This window comes from Capricornis sumatraensis, chromosome 2 (genome assembly GCF_032405125.1).
Source record: "Capricornis sumatraensis isolate serow.1 chromosome 2, serow.2, whole genome shotgun sequence".
NCBI lineage: Eukaryota > Metazoa > Chordata > Mammalia > Artiodactyla > Bovidae > Capricornis > Capricornis sumatraensis.
The window spans coordinates 112574607-112587446 of record NC_091070.1 but is presented as its reverse complement, the minus strand read 5'-3'; the positions used below and the strand labels follow the sequence as shown (position 1 = coordinate 112587446).

The 12840-nt window shown below is 36.7% G+C and overlaps 2 protein-coding genes across 2 annotated transcripts in view; both read right to left on the bottom strand.

Annotated features, from left to right (window-relative positions):
- Positions 1–4631, bottom strand: part of SPTA1 (spectrin alpha, erythrocytic 1) — an 80146-nt gene extending 75515 nt beyond the window's left edge. Inside the window, exons 1-4 of the mRNA XM_068965057.1 lie at positions 4395–4631; positions 3181–3306; positions 1441–1581; positions 273–419 (exon numbers count right to left, since the gene is read on the bottom strand). Coding sequence (XP_068821158.1) covers positions 273–419; positions 1441–1581; positions 3181–3306; positions 4395–4631 — 651 coding nt within the window. The remainder of the gene's footprint in view (positions 1–272; positions 420–1440; positions 1582–3180; positions 3307–4394) is intronic.
- A 6165-nt stretch (positions 4632–10796) lies between these two features.
- Positions 10797–11741, bottom strand: LOC138074008 (olfactory receptor 6K2-like). The gene has a single exon (XM_068965987.1). The coding sequence runs from the start codon at positions 11739–11741 to the stop codon at positions 10797–10799; it is 945 nt and encodes a 314-aa protein (XP_068822088.1).
- Positions 11742–12840: the final 1099 nt, after the last annotated feature.

Sequence of the window (12840 nt, the reverse complement as noted above, 5' to 3'; positions counted from 1 at the left end):
GCACAGTGCAAGAGTAACCTCATTGTGGACTGAATTTCTTTACATAAACCCATGTACACTCACTCACTCACACCTCTATTTCTGTAGACTAGCAAGGGATGAATTCAGAAATGAGAGAAAGCTACTCTGGGCATGTTACTCCAGGGACAGGCATGCCTCTGTTTTCTCACAATGTCCTATATATCCTTCTTGTCCCTTCTACAAGTGGCCAGGCAATCTTCTTGAAGATCAGAACCCTTTTCCTGGATTGGCTCTGTTATTCCCCACCTCACCTCTGCACACTCATTGGCATATCGGTTCACTTCATTCACTCTTTCCTTTCGAACTGCCAGATCTGCTAGGAACTCTTCAAACTTCTTATGCAGAACCTCTGTGCGCTCCCAGTCATCACCCAGCTCCACTGATGTCACCAGAGCCTCCTGTAGACACAGTAAGGTCTATTAGGTCACCAGCAAATATTTAGGGATTCCCGCAGTTTAAGTGCCCAAAAGCCTTGCTTATATTTACATTCCCAGGATAACTCAGAAGGAGATACTGGTGGAACCTGGGAGAACCCATTCAAGAAAGAGTCAGAGCAAGGGTATATTTCCTGAGGTGGCACTGTGACTCAGGGAACAGTGGTCTTTGGGGTAATTCTTTGGGAAGACCAGGGACATTGTCAGAAAATGCCCCTGGAAGAACCTTTTTGTGGTTTGGAACATGAGAAGTAAATTCATCCTTGTTCTGCTCAATTCAACATCCTGAGTATTTACAAAAGTATTGTGCTGAATGCTTGCCTGTATAAATTTTCAGTCCTAATCATAGGGTTATTCTTCAAATAATAGGAGATAGAAACCTCTCTAGTTATAGGTACTAAGACAGAAAGGATTAAGGGGAAAACTGGCAATTCTCTCGGTTGGAACCAGCGCAGGATTGAAAACCTGGAAGGAGTGAAGGCTCATGGAAGGTAGAAGGGGAGCAATCCTAGATGATCTTTCAGTACACATTTTTTTTTTTTTTTTATGTCTTGCCTTCTTCATGTTCAGATTCATACATTTAGACTTATCTTCCTATAATGTTGCCTACTTCCAGAATACCTCTAAATCTTTGCTAACATTCCTCCTTCTTCCAAGGAACTAAGCCCAGGAACAGATACCCTGACTTTTTTTCAAAAAGTGAAAGTGAAAGTTGCTCAGTTGTGTTGCATATTGCTTCTTGTGACCCCATGGACTGTAGCCTGCCAGGCTCCTCTGTCCATGGAATTCTCCAGACAAGAACACTGGAGTGGTAGCCATCTCCTTCTCCAGGGGATCTCCCCAACCTAGGGATGGAACCCAGGTCTCCCACATTGCAGGCAGATTTTTACCATCTGAGCCACCAGGGAAGTCTGCATTAAATTGCTATGGGATGTCTAGGCCAGAGGGGTGGAAAATCCTATATACACGCTGTTTAAGGCGATACCTTGTCTCCAATCCACTCCAAGATGTCAGCACACTCCTGGAAGTACTGTTGGAGTTTCAGGGCCCGCAGCAGCAGGGCACCCTTCTCCCGGGTCAGCTCCAGCAGCAGGTCCCACAGGCGGTTCAGTTCCTCCAGAAGGCCCTTTGGGAGAAATAAAACCACTCAGGCACATTACCTGCTGTGGAGCAGTAGTTATAGACTCAGAGACCTGTGCAGAGAGGGATCTGGATAAAAATCCCTCATCCCATTAACTCGTGCATTAATTGCTCAAAAATATTTAAAAGAGGATAGGGCATGTATGGGAATAGCCATTAAATCATATGATCTTCCATAAAGAAAAATAAATAATAACATTTGGGTGTTTCAGAGGATGAAATGATTACAAATGATAAGACAGGATGGAATAAAAATTCATTTAAAAACAGGTGCTCATTTGAATTGGACCTTGAGGGATAGATAGAATTTTGATAGGCAGAAGATACAGAGAGGGCGTTCAAAGTATTGACAAAGGCACAGAAAAAGTTAGCATGGACTTTGTCAGAAGAGATAAGAGCAACAAGTTTTTCTGACTTACAGAGGAAATAGGATCACCAAAACAATAACAGAACTTGAGACTATATAGTTGAGGGCTCTAATGCTAGGTTAGCTTAGAAGACCAGGTTTTACATATATTGTAAAATTAAAGGTATAATTTATGTTGTGTCTTCAAGAATCTTGTATTTTCCAACTACTTCATGGTTCTAAGGTAACATGTAGCATATACATCACATTTATCTATGGGTCCTGCAGTGCTACAGGATTACTATAATCTCAGAAATTCTGATAGATGTGAAGATGTCTCAGATATTTCTCAACTATTTTAATTAATGTAAGGGACTGATTTTTGTGCAATTTAACCAAATCATTTTTATTTAATAACAGGTAAATTTTGAGTTATTCTTGTTACAGAATCTTCTTTCTAATAAGGTTTATTCTTGTTAAAGTCTGTATCACCTGACCATGTTTTGTTGACAGTAAAAGGAGCTAGAATTTGTATGCTAGATATGGAAATATAAGCCCCAATTTATAAATATGTAACACACATTTCTTTTGACAATTTTAGAAACAGTTAAACATTAAAAAAAAAAAAAATTCACTTAATACAAAAAGAACCTGAACTGACTCTATCAACCCAAACATTTTAGGAGAATATATGAATTAACTCAGAAAAAAAGCTGATAAATTAATAATGGATTTCATGGTGGTGGTGCTCTTCGATCTTCAGGGTTCAAGGGTTTGGAGAACTACAATAGTAGTCACAGCATGTGAGCTCTGAGGAGAAAGAGGCATCATAGACACAGGGAGAAAAATTTCAGAGAAGATGCAAAGAAAGAGTATCCCTTGTTTAGAGAGTTTAAGCACCAAGGACTCTGAGCTTAGAAGAATTAGTCAGAAAGGACATTTGGGAAAGCCAATTCATCTGGGTTAAGGTGGGTTTGATCCTGAGCCAACCCATCCTGTGATGGCTTAAGGAGGAAGGTGATTCAATGAGAGCTTTGTGCCATAGCTCTTCTCCCCACTCCTAGGAACACTAGCATATCCCATCATTTTTTCCTTCCGCAATCCAAGTAAAATATAAGAGGCAGAACCATGGCTCCAAGTCAGTTGTATCAAGGTTTACACCTGTTATAATCAATGAAAACTCTGATAACATAATCACCAATTAGAAGCATCTCTCACAGAGCCCTATCATATATTTACCTTGGTGTCCTCATGGGCAAAATGCCCCTCTGGAAATCGAGTTGCCCTGGTTTCTTCCAGATCAGGAAGGACCCTTGATTTTGCTTGCACCTCTGCTTCAAAGGATTTGTGCTTCTGATATTTCCCCTGAAGATTAGAAATTAGAGTTTATGGCTTCATGGAGCCTGGTCTCCTGGACCATAAAAGAGTTCTTTTATTCCTCTGCTTTCTTGCAGGCAGAACTACCAGTTTCCCAGCATAGATTAAATGATAACCTATGACCATAGCTAGAGGAGTCCTATTCTAAAAGAAGTGGTTGTGGCAGAATCAATGCATATAGGTTTTTAAAGATTCCCAGACCCAATGTCCTAGACCACAGAAGAAGGTCTTTTCAGTCCTTACTGCTTTTGGGAAATTTCCAATAAATATTATGTTAAAGTCTTAATTGCCTACTGTGGAAATGAAATAATGTAACACAGAATTGTTCCTTTTAAGAAAAGAGGAAGTAAATCCTACTGAAAGTAGTGAAAAATGAGGAAAATTATCATGACAACAGTGACTTTTATTTTAACTGGGAAGTTTTTGCATGCTAAATTATGCTGTTGTTGTTATATATAGATTGATCCTTTAGTAGGTAACACTTTGTTCTTGTTCTAGGTGCTTCCTTTCTGATATCCATTGTGCATTTTAGGCATACAAGTCTTTCTTCTGATCCTGACTATGCCTTATTCTGTAATACAAGTAGTAGGGGGAGCTTCCACCAAACCTCTCTATCTGAGATCTCTCATTTGGACTTAACAAGAGTCATGAACAGCCAACTGGGAAAAACCCTGGTTAAATCATATCTTTCTGAAGAGAGCAAAGAGAAGTTGGTTCAGAAGTACTGATGTCTCTTTACTTCAATTCCATCCTTAATATCACAAATATTGAAATTTCATAGTGCATCATAAATTCTTTGAATTCTCAGTGTTTTGCCCATGGTTTAAGTTCAGAGCAATATTACATTTATAAAGTATTACCTAGAATTATCTAGTATTATCCTGTGTAAATAAGACATTGAGGCTTAAGGAGTTGAAGACATGGACTATTTAGAGACAGAATTACAGTTTCCAAAGTCTAATCTTCTATTACTGCATCCCTCTAGAGTTTACCAGCTGTACACCTACATTATAAAAATGTTTCCCTCCCTAGAGATTTTAGAGTCTCCTCTGGGGAAGTCAGTGAAACTGAAGAACCTGTATGTTCGTTGGGTCTTCATAGCTTTTATCAGTTGCGATCTTGATTTTCTCCGAGATCCATTTCTCATGGTCATCAGCATCTCGTATGAAAACCTGGTAGTGATAGGAATCTTCAAGTTTCTGACCCCTCTCAGCAACCCGTTCCTTGAACCTCTGGTACCGAGTCAACACCTCCTGACGCCTCTCCTGGATCTCTTCTGCTGTTTCCAGCACCTTTGGCCCATCACTCTCCATAGCCTGGAAGTTAAAAAGTTTACTTAATGCTGGTTCTCAAGTCTCTAGTATACTGTTTTATTTTTTTCCCTCTATCTCTAATATTCTGTCTTTTAAATGTCTCAAGGCATTTACTCATGTTGGACTTAGGTTCAGATATCTTTATACCTATAAGTCTCTTTTTAGAAAGGCTGTAGTACATTTATATAATTTTCACCATATGCAGCTACAACTTAGGCTAATAATTCTTGGTCATTCAGAATACTTTTCCAACTTTTCACATAAACATCTGCCCATGTTAATAAACTTAATTAACAATAAAGTTCTATAACATGCATTATTAGACAACTGAAAACAAGTTTAAATTAGCAAAATCACATTTTCAGATGCATAAAAATAAATACAATTTTACTGCTTTCAAAAGCTTAAAAGGTGTTAACATGTACTGATCATGACAAATCTAATTTAACGAATAAATAAAAATGGCTTGCTATTAATTTTGACAAATGATATACCCCAAAGTCCAAAAAAAAATTTATGTAAAAATAAAACTAATACATTATTTACTTTATTATTTCCTTTATTCATAAACAATACAAATAAAAAATTTAGCACATTTACAATCTAATTACCACAAATTTCAAATTATTAACATCTTGGTAACTGATTTTTGCAATATAAAACATTTTATTATCAAATAAAATCACATGTTATTTTCCAATAATAGTGGGATCCAATTTATTTGTGACAACATCCAGCAAAATCTCCATAGGATACACCTTCATTTATCTGGATATAAGCACAGTTTTTCCTAGTTTACCTCAGTGAAAACATTCAATATAAGATTTAGACTTTAGTCTCCTTCTATATGTAATTGTTATTCTGTGGGTGGCCTTTACTAGTTTGGTTACAGAATTGAATCCTTCTATGGAGACTCAAACATTTATCGTGTGTTATTTTGCTCCAAGTTATGAGGTTGTTCTCCATGTGAACCCGTGTAAACATGTCATTGCTGGATTTTGGTGCTGTATAGCCACAAGCTCAAGGTCAGTTTAAAGTGATACATTCATAAAAAAGAGAATCAAAATTAAGCTTCTTTACTTCTTAAGAATCAAGAAATAATTCTTGCTGATCCTGTCAAAGATAGCACAGAAAGTTCAAAGGAGACAGCTTTCTTAATTAAATTGGTGACAAACTGTCCGATAAAGAATTCTGTACTCACCGTTTCCTTTGCAAAGTGTTATGCTTTTCCTAAAGGTCAAGAACTTGCCAAAATGAAATTTGTCCAAAAGAGAGAGAGAGAGAAAGAAAGAGAAACAATTCACATGTAATTGTTTAGTCTAACTTAGATAGAGATGGTTACATATGTGGCAAGACAAAAAAAAAAAAAAAAAAAAGTCTCTTGCTTGGGCCAGAATCCCGCCAACTACAATCTACCCTATCTTAGGAGACAGATTGAGCTGAGGCAGCTGCTAACTTTCACAGATGCTGGGTGACTCAGCACTTTGAGGGGACTGTGGTTCTCAAAGGTCTTCAACAGGACTTTATTTTAAAAAATGAAAGCAAATTATTAGATGAAAACAGAAAAAAAAAAAACTGTTATAGATGTAACATAAGGCAATGTTAGGATTATGTTTTGTTTCTTCAATTAGCTTTAAATTTAACTTCTGAGAATTATAAATCAGGAAGGAATTCTGGGTTGCCCATTCTTCATACTCCGTATAGAATTACAAGAACTCAAGGCATACATAGGTTCTTGTTCCAACCTGTCTCTCAGAAATACAAATCATCAACTCCATTAAAACTCAGCTGCAGATTTTTAACAGTCTTTAAGCAACAAGACATCCTAATTCTTGCTGTAGAGACTTTGTTAAAATAGGGAGAAATTTGTATTCCTGGTCTCACAGATTGTTCCTTTTATTTAAATGATTAAGGGTAAGGCTAAATCAGATTTTTAAAAACCCAAAACAAGTAAGATACATGCTTGCTTATTAGCATTTTGTGAAACAAAAATTAGGATACCTCATCACTTCGTCAACAAAGGTCTGTATAGTCAAAGTCAATGTATGAGGGACATTGTGGAGGTTAAGAATCATTTTCAACCTTTAAAATTTTATGTAGCCCTTTATATAAATGAGTGCTGAGAGATTACAGGGAAAACTAAGTTCATTACAGACAGCTTCATTAAAGAGAAGTCTTATACTCAGTTTTACAGGGTGGGAGTACATTTAAGAACTGTTGTATTTGATCTTGGTTATCAGCTCTGGGCAGAACTGTACTTCTCACACTCATTTAATCAGCACTGCCCAGCTTTCCTGCGTCTCTTCTCAGTTATCAGATCTTCATTTCCTGGACTCAGAAACTCCAAGAGATATTTTATATACCCAAATTCTAAACTGTCCCCAATTTGCAACACTAAAATTCACATGCTTACTGTGGAATTTTAGAGTTCAAGTTTCTCAACTCATTTAACAACAAGGAAAAATACACTAATTTTAATGTAAAAAAATGTTTTCCTGTGGAGTAGAGGTCATCATTATTTTATTTTTAAGACTCTATTTTTGCTTCTCCAGAATGAGTTCTCATTTTAAGAAGCCTCCAATGTTTGTCTCCTAAATTTAAAATATTAAATCTTGTCATTCAAAAAAAAAAAAGAAAGAAAGAAAGACCTCTTTGCAGTGAACAATATTCACTTTAACTCTTATTACCTCCGATTCTCCAAAGTTGTACTCTGCTGTGCTTAGTTGCTCAATCGAGTCTGACTCTATATGACCCCTTGGACCATAGCCTGCCAGGTTCCTATGCCATGAGGATGCTCTAGGCAAGAATACTGGAGTGAATTGCCATGTTCTCCTCCAGGCGATCTTCCCAACACAGGGATTGAACCCAGGTCTCCTACATTGCAGATGTTCACCATCTGAGCCACCAGGGAAGCCCATGAACACAGGAGTGGGTAGTCTATCCCTTTTCCAGGGGATCTTCCCAACCCAGGAATCAAATTAGGGTCTCTTGCATTGGCAGGCATATTCTTTATCACTAGCACCACCTGGGAAGCCCCTTATTTAATATAATCTTCCCCAAATATCAGATAATAAATAGGTTGGTGAGGTGAAACACAGTGTAAGAGAACTCACTGCTCAATCCTCAGTAATGTGAATTAAAAAAAAAAAAAAAAATATGTAAGAAGTTCCACCAGCAGGTCAGCACAGTGATCTACCCTCTGAATGATGTCCTTACTTTTGACCATCAGACTCTGCTGTCTGCTGTTTCTTTTCCTTTAGCTTTTCTCTCAATTTGAAATTGTTTTTATTCAACACACTGGAATAGCATGCACACATACACAGCTTAGCTGGTAAAATTACATTTGCAATTTGGAGTGAGAGTGTGTTTAATCTTAGAAGGTTTTTAAGCAGAGTAGTAAAGCAATAATATCTAAGTTTTAAGAAATAATGTAGTCAGTTGGAAGAGCAGACTGAGGGTGAGAAAGTGTGAAAGTTTCAGCTATATAAATTTTTTAGAGATAATGATAAATGGCAATTATATAAATGTAATTTATATAATATATAAAAATGTCATTTATAAAAGACATTAAAAGTGATAAATTATGATACAACAATAATAATCATAATATAATTTATAGATAATTTTTAAATTATAATGATAAATAAGTGATAATGATAAAGATAAATGGCAAGAATAAAATCTGAGGGACTAGGAAAGTAGTAGATGGTAAATCTCCCTGAAGTGTGGGAGACTCGGGTTCAATCCTTTGGTCGGGAAGATCCCCTAGAGTAGAAAATGGAAACTTACTCCAGTATGATTGACTGGAGAATTCTGTGGACAGAGGAGCCTGACATGCTCCGTGGGGTGGCAAAGAGTCCTCAGATACAACTTAGCGACTAACACTTTCATTTTCTTTTTCAGGAAAGTGATAAACAAAGTTTATATTTTAAGGCATGACAAGAAAATTTCAACATAAAATTCTCTCTGTGTGTCCATTTGGGCATTCTTTCTCTCCCTAATGTGCAGTGTGCACTTGGATTACACATCAAAGAGAACTTTGCAAAAATGGGAGTGTCTGCTGAGCAGTAAAGATCACTTCTTTTCCTCTCTTCTGACCCTAGCAATGTAACTCCTTTTAAAATAAATATTTTTATTTCCCAACTCTATGAGGAGTCATAATGACTTGATGCTTGCTTTGTAAATGCTTACCTAGGCTATATATCCTTGTTGAACTTTATGTCATACATCAGTATGTCATTTGATGCATGATCCTTTGTCTTGAAGATGTATCTGACTGTGCCTCTGACCTCTAACAGGTGGAACAGTTCTCAGAGCTTTCTGAAAGTCTGTCTCCCTGGTTATAATGCTCAGTTTGGCTCAAATAAAATTCTCTTTATTCTTCTAAACTGGATTGTTGATTGAACTTTAATTGAGAAATAGATTATATAATACAAAATCTTCAAAAAGGGAAAACAGATAAGAAAACTGCATAATCCTTTCATATTCTGGAATTTTTGTCTATCAATTCTGGAACAATAATTGCACTTAGAAAATTATAGTTAAACAATTAGTCAATCAATCTGTAATTTCATTCCTCATGCTTTATGAAAAACATTAAAAGTAGAACATTAAAGACACACTATTTAATCACAGGAACACTTCTTGTTTCCTTTTTTTCTCTTTTTCCTTGTTTTCTTATGCCAAGTGTATTTTCTGATGACATTCCTTTACTAGGACCTCTCCAGATACAAACTGTGTCTTTTCTCTCACGGTCTCTCTCTCTATCTGAGTTCTTTTAGATAGCATTAGCCTCTTCTCGTAAGACCTTTCCCTTAACTTTTGTCTGATTCTTGAGTATCATAAGATTTAGGGGTGAGGATGAGGGCATGGCTGTGGCATATTAGTGGGGAAGTAAGGCTGACAACCACAGGATTACTGTAGGTGGGCTACGGAAAAGTGAAAATCTATTAACATTTTCACAGTCATCACCTTTATTATTGCATCACCACTGAGGTGTGGGCCCTGGAGAAAATCACCTTTTATGAAGCATGTATCAAGAGAAGGATTCCCAAGAGAAAGAGCCCTCAAACAAAGTAAGATTTTTAAAAAATAGAGTCTAGCATCCTGAAACCCAAGGGAGAAGAGGTCAAAAGGGAAGCACTGTTGTCCAATATGGTAGATTAATTGGTCGGAACAATCTGAATGCAGCATGCTGATGCTGGTTTATTCACTAAACATATATTTATTGATATTTCTGCTTCATTAATAAGTACTTTACATGTTATTACAATGAAACCAATGATTACATTTTTCAATGTATCATGAAAAAATATTGATTAGCTAATTAATAGATTACTTATATTACTTTACTTTTCTTAGAGTCAAGGTTTTTTTTAGTTCATTTATTGCATTTAAAATTTTCTTCAGTGAACTTCTTGGCCTGAGATTCTTTGCCATGGTCCTTAACTACCATGGAACTGCAACCAACTCCTTTATGGGGGCTTCTCTCTATGTCAATTTTAAAGAGGCCTATACATTCTCTTCATTTCTAGTGGTCATCAATATTAATGAAGTTAATTTGGTGTTCAACAAATCAACCTCCACTAACTTGGCACATTGGCTCATTATAGTTGGATGCAGGCCTTAGTCCCTGTTATTGACCCAGACATGGAATTAATATTGTGTGGTACTGCCAAGATAAAAATCATACAAGGGATTCATAATTGGACCTACTGAAAAACATCTAGACTGCTATTTATCAGCACATGAACACTTGATTAGAAATTAGTATTATTCTTCAAGTATATTCATTATAAATATCATAGAGAAAACTTAGTCTTATGAAGATGGTTGGTCAGTTACCATATTTTATAATCATGTATCTTAACTATTAAAATTAAATTTTTACCCTAATTATTTCCACAAGTTAAATTTATCTTGGAGAAATCGAGTAGCGGAAAACCGAATTAACAAAGTCTGATTCAAGATGTGTCAAATTGAATAAAGGTTGAAAAAAATCTATTGAATTCAGTTATTAGTGAATTTTGTTTATTGGTGACCTTTGGGAGACCAGTTTCAACCAAAGACTGACAGAAAAAGACAGCTGGAAGAGAGTTGAGGATAAAAAGACTCTGACAATTATATAGACTCCCAAACACTAGTTCTTATTTGAGGTCCCTGGTCTTATGAAAAAAAGATGTTAGCTTGACTCATGTGCTTTTTTATGGCTTCCTTTATCTCTTTATTCCTCAGGCTATAGATAATGGGGTTGAAAAATGGAGACACAACTGCAAAGGCCAGAGCAATGGCTGTATCCCAGAATAAGGAGTAGGTGGCAGAGAAGCGTAGGTACATGAGAGCCACACTGCCAAAGAAGAGTAGAAATACAGTGAGGTGGGAGATGCATGTGGAAAAGGCCTTGCGATGGCCCTCAGTGGAACGAATACGTAGAATTACAGCCACGATACCAATGTAGGACATGAAGATGAGCATCACAGCTGTAATAATCTCCACTGCATGGACAACATCCACTACCTGAATCATGAGGATGGCTTGTGTGTCTGTGCAGGCCAGGCGTAGTACTGGGAGGAAGTCACAGAAGATATGCTCTAGGTGATTAGAGCCACAAAATGGCAATGTGGAGATCCAGGCAATCTCAGGAAGGGGTGTGGCAAAACCACAAACACAGCAACCTAAAGTCAGCCAGGCACATGGCTTTGAGGTCATGATAGTAGGGTAATGAAGAGGGCTGTAGATGGCCAGGTAGCGGTCAAAGGCCATAGCTGTCAAGAGACAAACCTCACTGATGCCTGTGGAATGGAAGAAATACATCTGCAGGAGACAACCATTTAGGGAAATGCTTTTCTCACGAAGCAGGCAAGAGAGCATCTTTGGTATGGTAGCTGTGGTATACCAGATCTCCAGGAAAGAAAGGGCACTGATAAAGAAGTACATGGGAGTGTGGAGATGAATATTCAGCTGGACCACTGTGATGATGACCACATTTCCAACAACAATGAATGCATAAATGAAGAGCAGTATAACAAAACAGATGACAGAATCTCTCCAGGAATAAGGGGAAGCAGAGAAGATAAACTCGTGAGCAGTGGTTTGATTGGCATTCTCCATCTCCAGGTGAGAAATGAGGTTTTCAAATCCTATTGCACTCAAACTTTCTAGGCGATGTCTACTACTCATCATAGGGTAAGTACACTTATACTATGCCACCATCTGGATAAATCCTTGACTTGGGAATGTAGAAGAAGAAGGAATATTCTATATTCCATAGATGCTTATAACTAAAACTGGGGTGTGGAAAAAAATTCAATCAGAAAGTACAGCCAATAGATTAGATTAATAATTCTCAAAATTTATCAGGCATCAGGATCACTTGGAGGGCTTGTTAAAACATAGCTTACTGGTCTTCATCCTGAGAAAAGTCAAGGAATAGGCAGTCACCTACAAGCCAAGAAGAAAGGTCTTGAAAGGAATCAACTCTTCCAAAATCTTGATGTCAGATTTCCTAGCTTTCAGAACTGCGAGAAAATAAACTCTTGTTGTTCAAGTCACTTAGTCTGATACTTTGTTATAAAAGCTTTAGTAAATTAATATACCATACTTATACTCAGCACTCAACCAGTTTCTCTTGCTGACTTTATTTCTTGGTTCTTCTAGATACCAACTTTATGCATTTTTGCATCTGTTGTCTTCTTATGTCTCAAAGTTAATTAATCATTGAAGTCTGCTTAACTTTTTTTCTGTTGTATTACCAATACATTTATTTCTTTTATCTTATCCCTAATTTGATGCTTAGTAATAATGCCTACACTATTGTAATAGATCACCAAAGGTTTCTATTTCCAGTGTATTTTTATACAAGCCTCTATTTCCTCAAGACTGATCTTGCTATAACATCAGTTTACTCATGTGACTCCCCTTCCATACCTATACTTAAGTTTTACATTATCACCATGTTCTTCCTCTAAATTGTTTTTTCTTTAAAAAGAAAAAAATCTCAGCTCATCTAGGATAACATTTTTATAATCACTGCAAAAGGAAAAAATCAGCTTCATTTTTGTCTGTCATAAGATTAATAATCTTACGGTACATTAGGAAAGGGCACTTTATTAATGTTCTCTTATTTATATTATCTATAGATGTATTTTTTCATTGATTATGTGACTGAAAATAAACATGTTAACTGCTCAGACATGTCTGACTCTTTGTG

Bases quoted from the DNA above. Each gene is read 5' to 3' on its own strand.
- LOC138074008 (XM_068965987.1), bottom strand. From the start codon at position 11,741: ATGGAGAATGCCAATCAAACCACTGCTCACGAGTTTATCTTCTCTGCT.